Source organism: Chaetodon auriga, chromosome 1 (genome assembly GCF_051107435.1).
Source record: "Chaetodon auriga isolate fChaAug3 chromosome 1, fChaAug3.hap1, whole genome shotgun sequence".
Classification (NCBI taxonomy): Eukaryota; Metazoa; Chordata; class Actinopteri; order Chaetodontiformes; family Chaetodontidae; genus Chaetodon; species Chaetodon auriga.
The window spans coordinates 17,777,770-17,799,253 of record NC_135074.1 but is presented as its reverse complement, the minus strand read 5'-3'; the positions used below and the strand labels follow the sequence as shown (position 1 = coordinate 17,799,253).

Here is a 21,484-nt window from a genome sequence, read left to right as displayed (position 1 = left end):
TCATTTTATCTAATCAATCTTGAAAATGTGGTTCTGTGCTGATAAGTGCAATTGATACCAGGTCCTATTTCTAGATGCCATTATTTGTTATGTGTGCCAATTTTCTTCCTCTGATTTATGTACAAAAGCCTGTGGTGAGGTTATTTTATTCTCACATTTTTACCAATTAATTTACGATTTAAAACACTGAAACACATTTCTTCGGGTCATCCGGGTTTGTCTACATTGCTACAGCTGCTAATTCAGAGCCTGGATGTAGCTTGGAGGCTCTTTAGTCCCTGCAGACAATTGTACTGTTGAGGAAACTGTTGAGAAAACTTAACGTAATCTATTCTGAGTACAAACTACATCCTCAAGGCATCATCAGTTGTGGAAAAGTCCAGTTTTTCTGAGAAGTGGTTAAACAGCATGGCTGCAGCTGTCCTCAGCCCCTGTAGGGGGCAGCACCTCCCGTGAACAGCTCAACAACACGAGTGTTTTTCCGGCGAAGAAGAAGCGCCATCAACCCCAACAGCCTGAGCTGTGGGAGTGGCATAGGAAGGTATCTGAAACATTTTCCATTTGTTTTGGCAACTTTGTAATTCATTACTAAGATATATGTTACCGAGATGCCAGTTTTACTCAGAGCCAAGTCTTGAAACCTGAAAAAATACGATACTCGAGAGTAAAACACACCATTTGTATTTTTATTTTAAACTTTCGCTTCAGTGCTCTTTAGCTGGCTAGCTAACGTCAAGCTGTTTGGTCATTGCATTGTTTTTTGTAACAGAAAGTGAAACACAGGTTGAAATAACTATATGCAGAGAAAAAGACACAACCATTAACTAAAAAATGGTTTTCACTAGGTGTCGAGCTCTGAATCTTTTACTTGTCATATTATCACGACAGTACAAATAGCAGCTGGCTAACGTTACCAGAACTAGCTGTCAGTTTAACACGACATGACAGCAGAATGACCTTAAGCTTGAGCTTTGTTTATTTTCTTTTAGTTTTTGACAGAAAAAGTCTTCACGTTTAATTGGATGTGGTTATGGAAATGCAGGTCTTTCCATCGTAAACCACAATTAGAACATTTATTTCCATAATAAAGAACATAATGTTCTTCCTGTTGACACATAGATTATCACATTGGCTAATGCATCTCGAGCTCACTTAGTATTCAGTACTGCTAAGTGCTCATCAGTGATGGTTTTCTTGGTTGTGACAAGCACACTCGCACAAATGTAAACATGCATGATAAATGATGAGCAGTCTAGGTAGGATAAAGGCAGGTTTCTTTGTGTATTTCTCTGAAGACACAGAAGACGACTCCCAGAGAGACTGTACACATGAGGCTGACATAAGGTTCAGTGAATCAAACGGTGTGTTTATTCCTGCAGAATGCCTTTGAATTTCTGCCCTCAATGTGGGACAAAGTTGCAGCCTGGCTTCAGATTTTGTCCATCATGTGGGGAGAAGCTTCCCTGTCCTGCTGATGAATGTGGACCTGTGAGCTCCACGGCGTCTCCATCCAAACAGGATGGAACAGCAGCATCAGTAGTTAGAACAAGCCTTGCTTCAAGCACAAGTTATGAGCCCACGGAAAGTAAGGCAGTGTGTCTTAGTGTTAAACGTAGATTTTAGACTTTTTGTGGTTATAAACTTTTGTAAAAAATGAACACTCTCTCTTTCTACAGCCCATGCATGTATCACCTCCACTCCAGTTACAGCTCGTCCTGCACTGCGAAAGACCCGTAACTCCCTTCGTTTGGACAAAGAAGTTAAATTCAACATTAAAGATGCCACTCCACCCGTGGTGCCCTCCACTAATCACGTCAGAGATGACACGACTGAAGGTTATTAAGCTGCCCTGGAAGCAGCTGCTCTGCTTTGCTGTTATGAAGGAGAGATTTACCTTTAAGTTTTCATTTAGTTTGAGGTGTGAGGGAAGTAACGACAGACGTGCCAGAGCAGACTGTAAACCAAATGTTTGTGACGTGTAGCTTTAACCTTCCAGCAATACAAACTGGTGGGGCAGGTTTAATTAGACAGCTTAAACCTTTCTTTAACTCAAAATGCTGTGATTTCTACCCACAGATAATGGCGTTGGACTGGTTGGAACTCCTTCAAAGCAGCACACAGTCAGTTTTAGACTTGATGCAGCAGTAGAACCAACTTTAAAGTCTTCCTCTTCCCCTGTCACTAAATCCCCTCGATCTGGTGAGCTGAAACACAGAACAAAATATGTTTCTGAAGAAGAAAGCAGCGTCTCTCTTCTATCATAATCTTTTCTCTCATCCATCTTGATTGTGGCTGGATCCATATGCAGTCAGAGGAAAGGCGAAGCTCTCCAGCCCTGCTGATAAAACAACAAGGAAGGCAGAGGAATCAGCGGTCGACGGCTTCCCTGTGGCAGTCTCTCCCTCGGTTTCTGCACCAATCTCCAGGTCTCCCTTTAAAGGTGAGCAAAAACTCCCTATCGCCATATGACATGAACTCACAGCTTTTGAAGTGAGAGGAGGAAAAAGACATTTGGTTTGAAATCAGGCTCACTGGAGAAATATGGTTTATCTTTCCAGGGAACAGAAAAAAACACATGAACACATTAAAAGGACATCTTGAAAAAATCCTCATCTTTTTGCCAGGGCCCAAAAACAATCGGAATCATTATGTATTTCTAAATAAGAGATGTTTAATTGTAAGATGGTTGTTAATCAGTTTGCTTTCAGCTAACCAGATTTATTTACAGTGTTTTTACTCTTTGATGTCATTTTTAACCCAGAGAGATAGACTGTCTAGTTGTGCATCATTTTTTTCTTGTGAGTGGGCAGCGGTGCCTTTTCTGTCATCATGCACACAGCAGAATTGGTTAGTCATGTTTTGTTTGCATGTTCAGCTACAGGTAAAAGCAAAGCCAAGAGAGCAAAGCATGCATCTGCTGTGGAGCCGCTGCAGGAGGGTGAGGAGGTGATGGACACGACAGGCAAGAAGTGGGAGCTTGGGAAACTGCTCAGTCAGAGCACGACAGAGCTCATCTACGAAGGTGAGACAGTATATGACATGAGAGCAAATAGTGGAAGATGAAATGAATGTACAATTAAACGGTCTATTATTCTGGGACAGTTAGAGTGTATATGTGTGAGGATAATAAGTAAAAAAAAAAAAAAAGTATCAGAATTGAAAAAAGGTGTTGTTTTATTGAGACCTCTTACTAAACTCTAATGTTTCCAGTATCTGAGTTCTGTGTATTTTACAGTTTCTTGGATCCACACAATCTTTTTTCATGCAGTTATTATAGTAGATGTTGTTTTGTCGGACACAAAAGAGATGACTGACAGAGTTTAGGGGATTGAGCTTCAGTTGTCTACAGCAGGTTGTAACAGTTGACTCTAAAAACAACCGAGAGTTAAAAGTGGAAGAGCCCTCTTATCCCACCTGAACAGTATGTTTTGTCCTTTTCAGTTTTCCAAACAGTTTCCCGATCCAACTCTAAAGAGTCAAACCACATCCTCAAACTGGTAAGTGAGCACCACCTCAGCACCTGTAACATTTACCCACCCAGAAACTGCTGAATTATTGTGTCACTGAGGTTCCAAGAATAAACATGGAGTAAACATGTTTCTCCACGTGTGTATTCATCATCACATTGATTGTTTTTATTTGTTTTATTTCTTTTAATTCATACTTTTTTAGTTTAGTGGGATCAATAAAGTTCGTCTGATCTTTCTTCCTCTCAGGGAGCTAAAGATGGAAGAATCTTCAATGAGCAGAACTTTCTGCAGAGGGCTGCTAAACCTGCATCAGGTGAGGGTTTAGTGTGTTTCCTCTCAAGTTCAGTGCCTCCTGGCACCTCTCTGAGGGCCCTTTCACACCTGTAGCTCGGTTCATTTGCTCCAGATAAAGAGGAAAAAAAATGATCCATTGTTGCGTTTTAGCTCTGGTAAACTTCTTATTCACATTAACTTTTCACAAATGAACCAAGAGGAGTGAACATGAAGTTATACAGACCGACAGGAAACTCTTTGATTGGACACTTATGGCGATTGTCATCCTGCATCATTGGGACCAACGTGGGGAAATCTGTTGACAGTTTATGCTGCTCTTTAATCCTTCTGATGTGTATATCTATGTTCTTTGGTGTCACAAAGAGCTCCAGAATAAATAGCTGATTATAAGCATTATTACTGTTATTAGACTGCAAATGACCGCATGTTATTAATAATGAAGAGGCGGGATGAAAGGGAGGCATCTTGTCAGCCTGCAGTAATGATATGGTGCTTATTACTGTTAGATCACTGTTTCACGCCTGAACTGACGAAGTACACAGAGCAGGAAACAAGCACAACAACGTCTGACCTATTAATGTGGGAAAGTACCCGTGCTGGCATACATATATACCCATTACCACAGCTTCCAAATGAAGCCAGCAAGAGATAAAAACTTTGTTAAAACAAAGGTAGCAGCAGTATTTATCAGTTGTAAGAACGTTTCACTGTTTATTTTGGCTGTAACAGTCTGATCAAAAATCAAAGTTTGGTGACAGAACCACCAAAGCTACAGCGTGAAATAGACAGTAAGAAGGATTCTGCCAGTCTGTCATGTGATCACATAAAGGCATCCATCTTTCATTTCATAATCCACTCAGAGGAAAGCAGAAGTGGACAAGGGCTTGTCCAACAGGAGCATCATTGTGCCATCTTTAACCGCCTTTAACTGATTTCTCAGCGTACACTCCTCAAATACTTGATACATGATACTTTACCTCTGTGTGTGTTTCCCTCTAGTGGACAAATGGATCAAACAAAGCAAGATGGATTTTCTGGGGATTCCTTCCTGTGTTGGCTTTGGTCTTCATGCAGATTCTTACAGGCACAAAAAAAAGTTTATCTCTTAATATTTACAAATATTTACTGTGAATACTGCATGTGAAATCATTTTGCTTTAACTTATTGTTCTGCTATACGTTTTCTTTTTCTTTTCTTTCTTTCTTTTTTTTTTTTTACACAGGTTTCTGATTTTTCCCAGCATGGGTCAGTCTCTCCAGTCTGTCATGGAGGAGGAAGATGAGCTTCTGTCTGAGAAAGTTGTTCTTCAGCTCGCCTGCAGAATCGTGAGTGTAAACTTGTTGGTTTGTGTATCACACAATATTCTTAGTCACCAAAAAATACACAGTCTGGAACTCGTAAAGAACTGTGACTCAATAAACGGTGGCATTTCTTTGTCCTTGCAGTTAGATGTGCTGCAGTACATCCATTCAAACGAGTATGTTCACGCTGATATTAATGCAGAAAACATTTACATCAAACCAGGACAGAAATCACAGGTGAGAAATCCTCTGAAGTACAACCTGTAATCTTTTCGCAATAACGACTGAACTGTGTTTCACGCTGTCCACCCTTTGCTTGTGTGTGCGTGTGTGTGTGGTTAGGTATACCTAGTAGGATACTGCCATGCTTTCAGGTACTGTCCTGGTGGACAGCATGTAGAGTACCGTGAAGCCAGCAGAACCCCAAACGAGGGCACCCTGGAGTTTATCAGCCTGGATGCACACCAGGGAGCAGGTGAGTCACTGCTGTGGCTGACCGATTCCTCGTTCCACTAACCTCAGCGAGTCATTTCCCTTCACGAGATACTGTAAACCAAACGCTACCAGATTGATTTTCTTCCCTCCATGAGGAAACCTGCGCTCCTCCCACAGTCCATCTGTCTGCAGAGCCATCAGGCTTCACATAATAAGACTTTTCTTGTGAAGCTGGTTGTGAAATCCTTTGGTATAAAAGGTTCTTTCAGCATTTGACTTGTTTGACCATGTAAACAACAACAACAACAACAACAATGTGATATGTACATCTGAGGGTAGTATTGTGATGTTTTATGAGGGTTAATCTGGTGTGTGTTCTCCTTTCAGCTCCATCTCGACGCAGCGACCTGCAGTCTCTGGGTTACTGCATGCTGCGCTGGCACACAGGGACGCTGCCGTGGACCGTCCTTTCTCACCCAGACCAGATAGCCACACAGAAACGGAGGTGAGACAGCGTTCATCATCAGATTAGTCGGACAATGCAAAGAAAACGCAAATGACTCAAAAACACTCTCTTTGTAGGTACATGGAGGATGTTCCTGCGTTGTTAAGTCACTGCTTTGGGAAGAAGAGAGTTTCCAGTGAGTTGAAATGTTTATTTACCATAAAACAAGTGTGTGATTGTATGTATGCCCTTTGCTGATGTATGTATGTGTGTGTGTGTGTGATGTTGAAGGTGCATTTCAAACCTACCTGGCCACAGTGATGACTCTGCAGTACTCTGAGCAACCAGACTACTCTGCACTGAAGGCCGGACTCTGTGGCGCTTTGCTGCCGCTCGGGGGGTCACCGGAGAAGCTGCTCAGTTTTTAGGTGAGGGCAGAAACAACATGCACCTGGGTGCCTGGTCAGCAGCAGACATTGTTGGGAGATATTGTGACCCAGAGCTGTTGTGAACTTAAATTCCACATTTACAGCTGCTCCTCCTGCAGCTGCACTTTTACATGAAAGACAGATTTTGTGGTACCAGTGTGAACAACATGTGTTTGGGACACAAATAATTGACATTATATCGTGAACATCTATATTCCCATGTCCAGAGAGCTTTGGGTCTGCAGCTGATTGGCTCCTCACTGTTGAATTAATTATTGTGTCAGAGGTGGAAGGTGAGCTTAGTGCTGGAAACACACTGATCCCAGCTTTAGTCCTGACTGGAAAACAGTAGAAACAATGAATCCAAATGACTTCAACACCCAGTTTTACACACACACACACACACACACCAAGGCTTGGTTTCATATGTGTGTAATTTCCACTGGGGGATGGGGCATGTCTAAGGTTTCTATTAATGACAGTCTGTGTGTTAAACACGTTACCATTAGAAGAAACCTTAGACACGTCGCTCTCACCCACAGTGGAAATTACACCTAAACATCACACTGTGTTTATGCTGAAATTAAACACTCATGTGTGATAATATTCAACTGTAAGACTGTGTTTCATTTTCAGAGAGGAACAAAGAAGGCTCTCAGAAGATGGACTGTTTCTTAGTTTGTTTTATCTTTGGTGTTTTATTGCACTGAACGCAGAGTGTTGTAGATCAGTTTGTGACACTCACGGCAGGTTTATGGGTTTTGTTTGGGATCATTGTTTTAATCAATTGTGATGTTGTTGTGGTTTGTTGGGGAAATTGCACTGAGGGGTTTAGCATTACAAAGGGTGACATGAATGAGAGGGAGGTGAGTTCTTACGTTCTGATGCTCAGTTTTGTGACATTGACACCTTAGTTCAATGAGACATAGCGTTCTTCTAAACTTGGTCTGGTTTTAGGTATTTTTAACTTGTTCCAAATAATTTCAACTTGTTTTTAATTATCAATTTCTTAAAACTGCTATGACACAAAATTATTGTTGCTGAACATTTCCTGAAGATGTGGACTCCACAACCCTTCAGTGTATGTATACATAGTTCATTGGCTTTAATAAAATCGCTGTATTTCTCACTAAAAGTGCCTTCAGGAAATGTTTTGTGCTCTTGTCATGGTGTTGTCTGACAGTCACTACATATGCTAATTAATTCAACACAACAGCCGTGTTCATTTTAAAGAAACCTTTATAAAGTTTAAACATTTCTGAACATAAACATTTTAACATTTCAAGACATATACAATTCTTTATATGAAACAGTAAATATCTCTTATTGTGCACACTCTTAAAGTAATTCAGAAAATAAACGCTGTTATCTTTTGCCTGATCTCTCCTGGTCTTGGCATTGAAAACCTTATTTCTCTGTCACTTGAGGCACTTTCTGAATGACGAGGCTTTTGTAGAACAACATAAAGCATGATGCTGAAAGACTATAGCGCCCCCGTGAGGCAGCTTTTGTACACAGCTACAGACCCAATGGCGTCCTTGCACAGGAGCCTAGCTTACACACTTAAACTGTTGAGCTTTTTATACAGACATGCTGGCAGTGTGAGGCAGCTACACATGCAGGTTTAAATATAGTTTTACACCGCAGATTGTTTTTATGGACCACAGAATGTTTGACTCCCATCCTTCAAGTGTTCATACTCTTTCCTAATATTACCTCTCTCCCTGGTGTGGCCTTGAAGGGTGATGTAACTTCTGCATTCATGTTCTCATGAACTGTCTCTGATGCCTAAAATGAAAAGATCCTGTTGGTTTTCAGGATACATTCCTGGTTTGGGAATGACTTCATGTCCACAGCACGGCGATACAAATCTTCAAGACAAACATCACATGCTCATGAAGTCTTTTTCCCCTCCTACCGACAGAGAAAGGGCTCTGAGCTGTACACTGATTTAACACTGAAAATCATAACGTCAACACTTTTTCATATCCACAAATACTGATCGTTTCTCAAACCTTGTAATGCAACTTAGTGATTGTATGCCTCTGTGGTTGAGGAAATCAACCAACTTGAACTTATAAAAAATGATTAGATTACTTCATAAATGCACTGCAGTAAAGCCAAAAACAAGGCTGCTTTCAGCTGTTCCTGAAATGTTTTTGGACACTGAATTTTCACACGACAGGAACAGTTTATGAAAGTGTAAACTAAGTGGGATCCCACTTAAAGGGTGCAGTGTGTAGGATTTAGTGGTATCTAACAGGGAGGCTGCACACTGCTACCAACTGAATACTCCTCTACTCACCCCTCCCTTTCCAAGCATGTGGGACAAGGGTCATCAATGGGATTTGTCCTGGGGTCTGCATTTTTCTAAGCAGACACTGTGTGGGCTGGATCCAATATTTTCATTTTCAAACATGGAAACTCCACAATGATATCTAGATACTTCACTAGAAAACACTCTCAGACCTCCACCAAGGAGGCAGTCAGTTCTCAGTACAAACCCACAGTTTATCTACCAATGAATGAGTCCTGATCTCAAGAAAACTCCTCTTCAGGATCCCAGGAAGCAAACAAAAATACTCAGTTTGACACTTAGTGCAACAATTGGCCAATGAAAATACCAAGTGAAGCCTCTTGCTTCTAATGCATGTTTTCTGCGTTGATGGCAAGCTTTCGCAGGCCGCCAGATGGATTTCCAGTTGGAAATGCAAAAAAAGGCGCTTTCTAGAACCAGTGTTTGGTTTGTCCATTCTAGGCTACTGTAGAAAAATGCCATTGCAACATGACGCACTCCGTGGAAGAAGACCCGCTCCCTCTGTAGATATGAAGGGCTAATTCAAAGGTAACAAAAACAGATTCTTATTTTCAGGTGATTACACACTAATGAAAACATAACTGAATATCATATTCTGTGTCTGCCAATAGATTCCCTAAATCCTACACACTGGACCCTTAACCCAGGCAATGTGATGGGGTGTGAGTTAAAAGAATGAGGACTTTCGGGGGGGAGGGGGCTTTCAGTCACGAGGTTTATCGTTCTTGGTCAGAACAAGGCAAATATGTGCACAAACTCAGCCATAATGGAAGAGTTGTTTGTCTGAGCAGTAAGTGGAACATCCTCAAGGCCCAATCCAGCAGAGTAAGAGGGAGACAGTGATCAGAGTGAGAGAAATGGTTTAGCTATGGTTCCACTGGCTCATTAGAAGACAGTAGTGGCCAAATGGCTGGGAGTCGAGGGACGCTCCTCCTGACCATGTGATGTGTCCTCTCCTGAAAAAAAAAGAGAGCGAATAAACAAACGTCTCATGCCTGCAGTTGAGTTGTCACATGAACAACAGCAGCCTCTGTTTACTGACAAACTGCCTCTCACCATGTTGTTCATCTCCCTTTTCCTCGCTGTGCTCCTTCCTGTGATCCTCCCGATCCTCGGGCATTTCAATCTGTCCCAAATCCTGCACATCCTCCACGCTCGACTCCTTTTTAAAAATAATGTTCCATTTGGTTCACATCAAAATAAACACGCTCACATTAAGGGCTTCAGAAAGGACTGAACTTTGATTACCTGTGACTCAGAGAAACGATCTTCATCCGAGTTCCTAAATCCTTCTGGAGCTTCCATAAGGATCTCAAGACCATCGGCCTCCTCGTCGCTGCAGAGTGAGACAAAAAGTGGACTGATGTGATGCATTTGGTGGATTAAATGCTGGGATCTTAATGTAGACGACCATTCAAAATTAGCCTGCCACAAAAGCTTGATTTAGTCCAGTCAGATGGCTGAGGGGACAATCGATTTTTGAATGGCATTTCATCCTTTCAGGTCATAGAACGTCCTCTTTACAATGAAGGGTTTGCAAAAAAGAAAAAAGAAAAGTAATGTTTGGTACAAGTAGAACAAAACACTGTGCAATGGTTCCACCAGAGTAACACAAGCAGAAAGAGACAAAGGCCCCTCTGAGCATACAAGAACATAAGAAATCACCAGTCACTGCAGATTTAAATAGGAACAGGTTCCTGTTTCAGTTTCAATAAAGACTCTAACAAGCTGGAATCTGCAGCTGTTTGCTTTAGCAAAGCTACTCTTAACAATTCAAAATGGAAACACTTAAAGGCTCATGGAGCAGGCAGTAATGAATATTTAGAGCTCAACGGTGACCAACAAGTTTGTCCAAGTTCTGACAGAAAAAACATGACACTGACCTTCCTCCAGAGTAAAACTTCTCTTCATCCTTCTCTTCTTCCTTCTCTTCTTCCTCCACTTTCTCTTCCTCCTTTTTGTTTTGGTTCTCTTCGTGTTGCCCATCCTCCTCCTCCTTCTCTCCTTCGTCTTCCAATTGTTGTTGCTCATCTTCCTTTTCCTCCTCGTCTTCGTCCAGGTCAGAGCAGTTTAGAAAGTCAAAACTTTCAAGGGCCGTCTCGACTTCGTGGGTGAAACTGGACGAAGTAGGGAAAGGAACCTGAAGGAGAGAACAGACGCAGGAGTTTAAAGATCACATCTGACACTTTAAACTTGGCAAAAACACAAAAAAGAACGCAGGAGCTCACCGCCGGAGCGTCCTCTGCTCGTTTTGACTCCTGAACGGGCTGATGTGTCTCTTCTACCTGGTGTCCCTCTCCTGTTTCAGTGGTGCTGTCCTCTGCTTCGGTCTGTCCGCCCTGTATGGACGAGTGCTCCGATGCATCATCTTTTATCTCCTCCGCTGAAATACACACTTGTGGGACGCCGCTCTCAGCCAAATCAGGTCTCTCCGTCAGCAACACGGGAGGTACAGAGGAAACATCAGGGCACGAGCAGCTCAGGTCTGCGGAGGTCTCCGAGAGGTCGGCTGACTGGACAGACGCCCTGTCAGTCACAGTACAGTCTGGACTACTCTCGCCGGTTTGGCTGTGAGAGCAGGAAGTTTGCAGATGGCCGTTGGGCACCGCATCCGCCTGAGAGAAAACCTCGCCGGCTTCTGTCTCATCCTCCTCTTGGTTGGAGGAGAGCGATGGCGTCGACGCGCTGGACTTGTGCGGCGTGAACGACAGCTGAGGGGTGAGAGTGGTTTGCAGCATGTTGGACGCAGTCAGCCTCTGAGCGTGGTGAGCCAGGGCCGGACTGGAGGAGTCATCAGAGGATTCGGAGGAGTTGGACCAGACGGTCCCGTTCTCCATTTCTCCCTGTCGCTTCAGCAGAGACTAGAGCGGGAACAATACACAGAGAGGCGACAGATGAGGAGGACGCTAAATTATCACTGCTACGTTGACATACAGGACATGACTGCAGGCTTTGAGCGCAGGTTGGTTATCAGATTACAGCCAGAAAAACAATGTGCATATGATAAACAGACAAACTCATTAATCCAGTGGTCCTCAAAACGTGGGTCATAGAGGCAGCAAATGGGAAAAAACTGAGGTGAAAAATATATGAATATATATTTATTTAGACAGCTAAATGATATGTGACTGAGCACTGAGCAGATTTCTGGAAGGTGAAAAAGAAAAAACAGGCTAAGTTCATCATGCTCACAGGTTTACTGTCTTCTGTGTCTACAAACCTGCACCACCTGCACTACAGTAATGTGTTACTTCAATGCAGTAACATTCATTTAGACTCATTTTGAGTTGAACACTGTAAATGCTTGGAAGAAAAAGTGGGATACTACTTAGAACCACTGGATTAATCAATCCTCTCTGTCTACTGCCAGCAGCTCTAATTTCATCACTGTAATATTTTGTTTATCAGATTTTTACATGTTCAGATTTTGCTGTTTGTTGCAATTAGTTGTGATTAGTCATTATTTGTAATTGTTAAAAAAAACAATGATCACCGACTTTTTTCATTTTCTTGATTTTTTTACACAATATTTTAATTTTACACAACAGTTGTGTAAACAGTAAATTACCATCTATACAGCACTACCTGCCCTTTGTTTGTTGTTGGAATCTGGGTTTTAGAACAAACAATGAAAAATAAAAGTAAAGACAACAGACCCACTCTGCCTGACTGTGATTGTGAGATTAGATTCAGAACATGATCAGACTTTTTCTATTAGCATCCTGAATTTTTTTTCACTTTGGTCACTACAAATCAAACTACAACTACGTCCCAACACACCGACTGTACGGAGGTGAAGCAGGGAGTTGTGCGGCTGAATTCACAACGTAAGGATGGCGTCCTGCCTGTCACGACGTCGTGGAATGCCTCCACCGGCAAGCGGCTCTGTCTGGGCCCACAACGAGGCACGCTCTTCACGCGGGGTGAGGAAGAGGAGGGACAGATTGGAGCTCTACTCAACCACTATTAAACAGCTACAAGGGCCACAGCTCCGCTCATACATGCTGCTGCTGTCACACGTCCCACTACCGCTATCATTCGTTCTCTGTGCATTAGGCACACCACTCCCACCTGCACATGTCCTAACACACAGTCCTCTGTGAATGTCCTCACACACATCAGTGCTACCGCTACAGACAAAGCAGTTGGGAAGCAGCTGAAATAGAACAAGCCAGTGAAATGACAGTAATAATAGCCATCAGTAAGATAAATGGCAAATATACAATGTCTTTATATAGAGAGAGTTTCCAAACCATTAACTGTAATTCTCTGATCATAGACTGTATAATAAATAGTGGAAGGTGCTTTGTGGACTGCTGTTTTGAAGCGTGTTTACTGAGGTATTAAAGTGCCGTCATTGTCTCACAAGCGTACATACAATCAGATTTCTGTTTGCAACCGGCCCCCTGCTGGCCATTAGAAAGAATGCAGGTTTAAAGCATCCCGCATTGCATGACGCTCCGTCCACTTATTATACTGTCTATGGGTGAAACAGAGCAAGTGTGATGGAGTTGCTGTTAGTGGAAAACACTGACTCACATAAAACACCTGCTCCCGCATAGAGGGCGTGTCAGGAGGACTCTGATTGGACAGCAGCCGTTTGGAAACTGTACTGGTGGATGATGTCTGGTCATCCTTATCAAACGGACTGAAAGAGGAGGAGGAAAAAAAAACAGGACAAAGAGTGAGAAACAGCAAAAGACGCCTGAATGAACATTAAAAGTGTTAAAAAAAGAGGTGGTGTGGGCTGCAGGTGTCAGCACCTCCAGGTGACCTCCAAGTTCAGCTTCACCGTCCCGAGGTCGTTGATATCCACAGCGAGCGTCTGGGGAAGAGGGCAGAACAGGTCGAGCATTTCGCAGGACACGCTGCCCACCACCACGTGATTGGCCAGGCTCTTCAGCTCCGTCACCTTGACAACCAAAAGCAAACCTCAGAGGGATGAGGACAGCAGAGACCGTGGACGTTGGACAAATTCACAATTAGCTACAGCTGGCAGCTTTCGTGAGGATGCGTGTTGTGAGTTAAAGGCTGGTGATAAAACGTAGTTTTCTCTTTACAATAAGAAATATTAAAAATAACACTAGCCTCATCCTTTAAAGCTGATGCCATTACCTTGATTGACAGCAGTTCTGTGACGAGAGGCAGAAAGATGTACTCTTCACTGTCCCATATCTGCTTGTTGCTGACTTCCACGCGGCCTCGTAGCCTCCAGCGTTGCCGCCCGTAACGCATTAAGACCTAATGGGGCCAAAAACAGCTGAAGTGATGCAGTGGACGCAGACACTCTGTCAAACTATGAGTGCATGCGCTTGTTTTGGTGTTTCTTACCTCATACTGGTCACCAGCACACAACCGTGCAAAGCCCGCAAGGCCTGAAACATCCAAAACGGGCAAGAAAAAATGAGAACTTGAGAATTACAGAGTCGAGCAAATAGGAAATCATATGAGTGTACGCAGTGACTCACCCTTCATCTTGACATGAAATTCTCCCATCTGGCTTTCTAATTCGCTCTCAAGTGAGCACATGTGCTGCAGAAACAGACACAAGAACGGATTTAAATAATGTCGAAGTGATTTGTTATAACATTACAATGTACAGTCCATAATCTGACATCTATTTTTAGCTAAACCGATGTGAGAGCCACACCCAGTGCTGAAACATACAAACACATCGACTCCGTTCACACCTGGTATAAAAACGCCTTCTGCATCCGGACACGTCGTCTGGACAGGAAAAAATACTGCGATCAGGATGTGATCGGCTCTGCCTGATCACATCTGTAGGTAGTCTGGCTCGCAATGTGATTGGATCTTAGGTGGGTGTAGGTGTACAGTGTGCTGGCATCCACAAGCTGCACAACATACATATATTTATTTTTAGCTAACATGAAAATATAGGTTATTTTTGAAATTTAGAGAGCGAGCAAGCAGGAAGGCTGAAAGATGCCTCTAATTACTGATTATACGTCTATTCTGTGCCACGAAAGCACCAGAAGATGCCTCATTCAGCAGAGCTGCATGAAAAATTAAAGCAATATTGGTATGAAATGAACGACACACGGTGAGAAATAACTGTGAAGCAAGACACACTGTGTACTTTGTGTAGTCACAGAGTAGCCTACACACCGTACTGCAACACACACGGAAAAACTGACACAGTATATTTTTTTTTATACAGAGAGGAATTTTTTGTCGACAGCATTTCACAAAGTTCATAAAATTTCCCCTAACGCAACAACTCACAAACCTCCGACATCTTTTCAGGGAGTCTGGTGCTGCTTTGCCGCCACCTCAACTTACTCACATGCAGGTTTTGCTCTGGAGGACAGAGCTCCAACCACAGTGAGGACGACGAGAACGCATTCAAAATACCAGACACAAAGACGCTTTATTATCCCGGTAATGTATCTGGAAACAGACGCCATTTCAACACCAGGTGTGACTCTGTAGATCGAACTCAGGTCAGTCACTTGCCTCTGTACATTCCCTGTAGCCCTTGTTGGCTTCACTCAGGCTCTCTCTGGCCTCCCTGCTGCCGGTGGCGGAGTTGAAGGCCGCCACCATCTTACTTGCTCCGTCACGCAGCCGCCGCTGTATACAATAAGCATCGTACAGCTCCTCAACCTGGAAAAGCAAAGGTTACACGTTTCAACAAATGGGTGCAATGTTAAACTCTCACCTGGAGAGACTGAAAATGGATATTATCATGAATTCACTTTGATTTAGAGCCTTTTGGTAAATTGTCACTTTTGTGTAATAATTCATGTCATTTCTTTCGGCCACTGGGACAAGCTGTAAACAGCACTGACATAATATTGCCTCGTAAAGTTGTGGTGAACATGTTAGCAAACAGCTACCTATTTACACATCCAGTATACATGAAACATCATTAGTATTCATCTGTCTTGAGTCATTCTTATGTCCATCTAACCAAGTTCAGTCAAACAATCACTCTGTTTAGGTCTCTACCAACACATCACAGCTTTTTTTTAACTTAGAAACAGCTGCCTGCTGCAGCTGGAAACAAGTTGATGAGGGCGTGAGAGTGAAGGCCTTAAAAACCAAAACAATGAGCTGAAAAACAGTAAAAAGCTCAACAGAGTTAGGGGACAGTTCTCTTTGGGTCTGTCAGTACGAATGATAGCTTTAACGTCACACATACTCCTTTGAACCATCGTTTTAGAACTAAATGACTTTGACTCTTAAATGAAAAAACATACATACATACATACAGTACACACCTTGCTCAGATGGAATTCCAAGCGGCGCATAAACCTCTCTATGGCTTTCACTTGCTAGAAAAAAAAAAGAAAACCGAAACAAATGATTAAACTTGGCAAGCTAACGCCGAAAACCTCAGTCTCTCTTCCACCTTCATGCAGTTTCGATGTTCCTGCAATCACTGTATACAACAGGAGTGAATGAAACTCACCTTATCCTGCTCATACAAAGACCCCTGCAAAGCAAACAACAAGAATAAAAACATTTAGCATCACAAAGTATCAAATTAACATTATGACTGAGGACTGGAGCTGAAAGCAGCCAGCAGGGTCATGAATGAGAGTCTATACTGGTGTGACTGGTTTGACTGCGAGGGCTCTCACCAAACGGCCGTTCCTCTTGTTTTCTCTGATCTGCTGACCCAGACTGTCCAGCTCCAGCTGGTGCACCTGCAGGTACGACCTGACAACAAAAATCCCATTGCCATTACTTTGCCATTTTAAGACTCAATAGCAGTCGAATCTGCATATTCAGTGATAGTGCACCTGGCAGCCGTCCACTGGAATCAATGCAAACAGTGCCTGAGATGTGTTTACTCACTGTAAGCCTCTGCGTAAGGCAGCGTACACTTCATCCAGCCGCTCGGGCTGGGGGGTTTTAGTGGGTGGCAGTTTGGTGGAGCCTGTGAACATCCTGCTTCCTTACAAGGCACGTTTCTCTTGGATCAAACAGTGCTGAGGGAGGGAGGGAGAGGCAGAGGGAGGACATGGGATCATTTCTGATAAGGCCTTCATGACGATCTCCATTTATTCAAGGAAAGCTGAAGGACAGAGAGGCAGACAGAGTTCTGCTCACCTGCTGGGTGGAGAGAGATTGTCACTACTGTAGCATGTCTGAAGAGCTGAGTGTAGCACTGTGGCTTTAGCAAACCGAAGAACATGTCCTGTAATTATGCAAAAGGAAGACATTAGAGGCAAAAATGTCCCTCTTCACCTCATACCTCACCCTACCTGACAGGATTTTTACTCCTACTCTGTGATTATCAAGGACACTGATAACTACAGAAGCCGCTGGGTGAAAATTTAGGTTGGGGAGGTCGAAACCACTCTTTCACTTCCTCAGTCTGGCCACACTGTTTTGCTGAGAGTCCGAGAAGCCGAGCAACATGCATGCAGCAACCACAGTGGCCACCACTGACAACAGCAGGGAGTACAGTCTGCTTTTGCTTCTCTTGCCCTTCCTTCCCTACTTCTCCACCCCCCTCCACATCCAACACCAGAGCACAGGAAGTCTCGTGGCTGACTCTACACAGGAAATTCTACACAGAAGTTTGGCCCAAGAATATAAAACTGTGAGCGAGGGTGTAAAAATTGACCCGTTTTCTACTCCGAGCTGAGCCATTAAACGTGCAGATTAGTGTGATGCCACAGGCAGGGGAAACCATGGGAGGAGAGGGTCGTGCCTGAGCTAATCTAGTCACAAAAGAGATTACAGCCTTAAACCACACTAAATCTGTCAAGCAGGAGCCAAACCTACACTAACACACAGGACAGAGCAACTAATGACATCTGCTCTCCATTGTCTTACACTAGACTGAAAACCAGGAGAGAAATGAGCCTCACTGTAAGAGTCAGGACCGAATGTTCCACCTGTTGGAGTAGCAGAGGTGGAAAACACACACATTATAGTTTTATATGATCAAAGCCACATTAGGAACAACATCGCTGACATGAGAGAAAGCTGTAGACACCCTGCTGGTTTTCTGCGTTCTCCTGCCACACAGTGAGGACGTGGGCTCGGGGTGCACCAGGCCGGGGGTCCGGTTAAAGCGCTAATCTTTAGGAGCACACTGGGAGGATTAACAGGAGTTGGTTGGGGTTAGAACGCCAACCACCTTTCGCCAAACATGACCAAAGAACACATGCAGGACTCTGACCTGCACCCTGAGGCAGGCACGGCTATGAAAGTGCAAAGTCATCATGTTGATACACACATAACAACAGAGATGTTACACACTTCAACACCTGAAGCCCACACCGATGCTCAGCAGATTTCAGTAATATTGATAATTATGAGCACCAGTTGTCCAGTTTCCTCTCCGTCAGATGTTTTTATCCCTTTCCTTACATTACAGGTCATTAGCTGGATTAATCCTCTGCACAGAGCGGAGTGAACAAAGAGGACCCTGTTTCCAATCACCTCACAAGACTGGAGTTTTGTTCAAAAAAAAAAAAAAAAAAAAACCTTTCAGCACACTCACTGCATGCACAAGCACATATAGGCTTGTTGGGGCAGTAGATTGGGCCTACGACAATCTCATAATCATTTATTCATTCTAACAAATCCATCAATCATTTACCATGTTTACCGAGCGGAGCTGCAGCCGATGGTTACTTTCATTACTCAATGAATCACTACATCGATTGTGTTGTTTATACTTTGTCACAAACAAGCAAATACCATCCATTTCAGTAGAGGGAGTGAGAATGAACCTACAGTGGTTTCAATGGGACAAAGGCAGCAAATCCTCACAATCAGAAAGCTGGAATTAGTGAAACTTTGACATTTCTCCCTGACACATGACCTGATTATCCAATTATCAAACTAGTTGGCGATGAATTCTCTGCTGGTGGACTGAAAACCTGCTGGAATGACACTGGACATCACAGCGTGCTTCAGCCAAACGTGATGGTTTTATTACCCATTACCGAAAACCCAGCGTTCAGTGTTTTATAACACGGAATGAGGAAAGGGAAATTCACGTGTGTGAAGTCTAGAGATGAATCACAATCATTACTGGAAGTGATTAGTCCCCTGCCGATCACTTCAGCCACTAATCGACTAATCATTTCAGCACCAAAGATTTGTATCTTAGTAGTTGAACACTTGGATTCAGAGCTCCGGTGCAGATAAACATGTAGCTCACACCCCGTTAGACCAGCGTTACTTTGAGGGTCCGAGTGTGTGTGTGAGGAGGAAGAGGAGGAGGAGGATGAGGGGTAATGGTGTTACAATACAATGCAGCCACCTATATTCCAGATTAGTGGATTAGCCTAACCCGGCGGCAGCAGGCCACTGAGTCGGATAAGCACACTCACATCGCGGCCGTGCTCTTTACTTCAAGCAGCGGCAAAGGACGGAGCTCCGTCAGCAAACTTAGGACACGGTGTCGTGCCAGATTTTGTATTCCGCACATATCCCACCCCAGCCTCATCACAGGCCACAAAAAGTCCACTCCCGTCCACGCCAGGACCCCCAACGCCCTCGTCCCCCCGAAAGTGTCGGTCCACCAACTCGCAACTAACACCGAAAAGCAGCTGGAAAAACGGGGGATTCAGTCAGACACAGAGAGCTGGCGCATTTAATTTCCACAACATCGCAGGAAAGCAACTTCACGTCGGACGGACTCGTGTCCATGTAACGTTAGAGAAAAATTTAACGGGCTTCTCGTTGTGACCTTGGCGAGAAAAGCAGCAGAGCCCTACCTCTGTTTTAATGTCCCACAACCCGGAGAACAGGACCGCTGTCTCATTTCCAACGCGATGCTCCACACAGTTAGCAGAGGTTTAGAGTTATTCTGGGCGCTGTCCCTCTCCTTGATTTCGCAGTTTTTTGTGTCCACAATCAAGACAACAGCAGTTACCAGATATAACTTCCGGTTGGAGGTTTTCATTATAAAAGCTCTGCATGTAAACCAAGATTTGCAGCTAATATGGGGGCGCAAATATGTAGCAGCAACAATATGAATCAAATGTCAAGTATTTCAGCGGGGATACTCAAAAAAGATTGAATGAAAGAAAGAATAGCTTGACTACTGACCCCTGTTGTCCGGTACAAATGACTGGGGCTGACAACAAAGCACAAGGAGAAACTGAGTTTTTTATCCATATAACTCAAATCACAAGTAATACACTCTCTATTAAACCTCAGTTTAGATAAAGGAAAAATTCTGGTCAAAAACCCTGTGAAAAGGGTAAAAAGTAAGACATGGAGACCTAAACCATGGTAAATGGTCAAATGGACTGCATTTATATAGCACTTTTCAAGCCTTACTGACCACTCAAACGGCTTTACAAAACAAACCAGTAACACACATTCATAGACTGGTGGCAGAGGGTACCATGCAAGGCGTCATTTGCTCATCAGGAGCAATAAACACTCACGCTGATGGCGCAGGTATCAGGAGCAATTTTAGGTTCAGTATCTTGCCCAAGGACACTTCGACATGTAAACTGCAGGGTCCAGAGATTGAAATGGGCAACCTGAGAAACAGCTGCCCCTTAGACTTAGACTCAAGTCTAGTTTTAGACTAGAGTCTAAGGGGCAACGACCCGAGCACCTGAAGTGGGCAACCTGAGCCACAGCTGTCCCTGACGATGCATGCACAAGTTTAGATATCTACCCTCTGGGCTCATCAAGAATGAACATGGTATCATCGTCAACAGTATCAAATAAGACTGCCTGAAAACAATATATATATATATCAGTCCCTATATATATATACTAAATGAAGACACTGGCTACATGTAAGATTGAAATAGTCTGTTGGTTTGTTATAATGATCCATTGTGTAATTGATATCGATTTATACTTAAATTCTGTCCCCCTTTTCTGTAACTACAACATACTGTGAACAACTGCACACCAGCACACTTCGACTAAAGCCATAGATGTGAATAGAATTACTATTGTACAGAACTACACATGCTGATGACATCTGACATTTTGCACTGGCTGCCAACTATCAAGACTGACACAAGTTTTGTGTAATCTATCCAGAACAGTCTCGCTTTGACACACTCACTAGACTTGTGTATTCGGCACTAAGGACCAATATACCTTATAAACACGAAGCCAGCAATCTTGTAGATTCTGCACGTTTGGACCATTACGCTGCCATGTCAACTTATTTTGAAATGTCGCTCCTCCAACCGGAAATCGTTTTTCGGCTAGTTGCTGTGGCAACAAGGATGTCCCTCAGTCTGTCACTGTTCGTTTCAGCCTGTGCTTCGCTGGCGTCGCCACGGTGAATCCCGACGGAAAAAAACAGACATGGTGTTTCCGAAGGAGAGGAAAGAGAAAAAGTAGCAGCGTCTCCCACAGCCGCTGCGGTCACCCATGGGTGGCCCAGTCCGATGCGTAGGTTCATTTTTAGCAGTGAAATCTATCAGGTGCAGCGGCGTCGGGGCCGTTTGTCCAAACCGGGGAGGGGGCGGCGATGGAGGACAGCATGTGGCGCTTTTTCCTCCAGATTTCCTACAAAACAGGACGTAGCAGCTGGCAAAACCATGAGAAATGCTGTTAATCATCCACATTAACCAGTTAAATAACTGCCGGCTGAAACTAACCACGCGTTTTATAGTATTCATACAGGTTATAATATAGAGTGAGGGTAACGTTTGCTGGAAGATGGAAGAGTTACGAGCTAAGTAAAGTTAAATATCATTAATTTACCGAGGGGTAAAACAATTTTACAAAGTAACACTAAATTTTCCTGACTCTCGCAGCCACTAGTCGTCCATTTTGCCCCATTTTCACTTATTAGCGACCGGTAACGAACGTTCTACAGT

At 43.5% G+C, this 21,484-nt stretch overlaps 2 protein-coding genes across 2 annotated transcripts; one reads left to right on the top strand and one right to left on the bottom strand.

Annotated features, from left to right (window-relative positions):
• The first annotated feature begins 487 nt into the window (after positions 1 to 487).
• On the top strand, positions 488 to 7,504 carry vrk3 (VRK serine/threonine kinase 3). Its single transcript, XM_076727561.1, has 16 exons — positions 488 to 541; positions 1,380 to 1,585; positions 1,677 to 1,835; positions 2,077 to 2,199; positions 2,309 to 2,440; positions 2,876 to 3,022; positions 3,442 to 3,497; positions 3,717 to 3,783; positions 4,764 to 4,848; positions 4,987 to 5,089; positions 5,210 to 5,302; positions 5,408 to 5,540; positions 5,888 to 6,005; positions 6,083 to 6,141; positions 6,237 to 6,373; positions 7,010 to 7,504. Exons 2-15 carry the CDS (start codon positions 1,381 to 1,383, stop codon positions 6,371 to 6,373), a joined length of 1,617 nt encoding a protein of 538 aa, XP_076583676.1. The 5' UTR covers positions 488 to 541; position 1,380; the 3' UTR covers positions 7,010 to 7,504.
• Positions 7,505 to 7,594: 90 nt separating this feature from the next.
• On the bottom strand, positions 7,595 to 19,564 carry LOC143318992 (rho family-interacting cell polarization regulator 2-like). Its single transcript, XM_076727551.1, has 17 exons — positions 19,400 to 19,564; positions 16,770 to 16,857; positions 16,515 to 16,648; positions 16,298 to 16,376; positions 16,126 to 16,149; positions 15,935 to 15,988; positions 15,168 to 15,317; positions 14,159 to 14,222; positions 14,022 to 14,065; positions 13,806 to 13,931; positions 13,454 to 13,602; positions 13,230 to 13,338; positions 10,919 to 11,551; positions 10,574 to 10,830; positions 9,939 to 10,026; positions 9,747 to 9,852; positions 7,595 to 9,646 (listed from the first exon to the last, which is right to left on the bottom strand). The coding sequence occupies exons 3-17, from the start codon at positions 16,604 to 16,606 to the stop codon at positions 9,576 to 9,578; spliced, it is 2,046 nt and encodes a 681-aa protein (XP_076583666.1). The 5' UTR covers positions 16,607 to 16,648; positions 16,770 to 16,857; positions 19,400 to 19,564; the 3' UTR covers positions 7,595 to 9,575.
• Between the last annotated feature and the right edge of the window lie 1,920 nt (positions 19,565 to 21,484).

What these genes read in the sequence shown, in the direction of transcription:
- vrk3 (XM_076727561.1), top strand. Translation starts at nt 1,381, where the DNA reads ATGCCTTTGAATTTCTGCCCTCAATGTGGGACAAAGTTGCAGCCTGGC. An exon ending in GGCTGCTAAACCTGCATCAG is followed by an intron (nt 3,784 to 4,763) that starts GTGAGGGTTTAG and finishes GTTTCCCTCTAG; the next exon opens with TGGACAAATGGATCAAACAA. An exon ending in ATAGCCACACAGAAACGGAG is followed by an intron (nt 6,006 to 6,082) that starts GTGAGACAGCGT and finishes CTCTCTTTGTAG; the next exon opens with GTACATGGAGGATGTTCCTG.
- LOC143318992 (XM_076727551.1), bottom strand. Translation starts at nt 16,606, where the DNA reads ATGTTCACAGGCTCCACCAAACTGCCACCCACTAAAACCCCCCAGCCC. An exon ending in ACAAGAGGAACGGCCGTTTG is followed by an intron (nt 16,150 to 16,297) that starts GTGAGAGCCCTC and finishes TTTGCTTTGCAG; the next exon opens with GGGTCTTTGTATGAGCAGGA. An exon ending in GTGCTGGTGACCAGTATGAG is followed by an intron (nt 13,932 to 14,021) that starts GTAAGAAACACC and finishes TGGCCCCATTAG; the next exon opens with GTCTTAATGCGTTACGGGCG.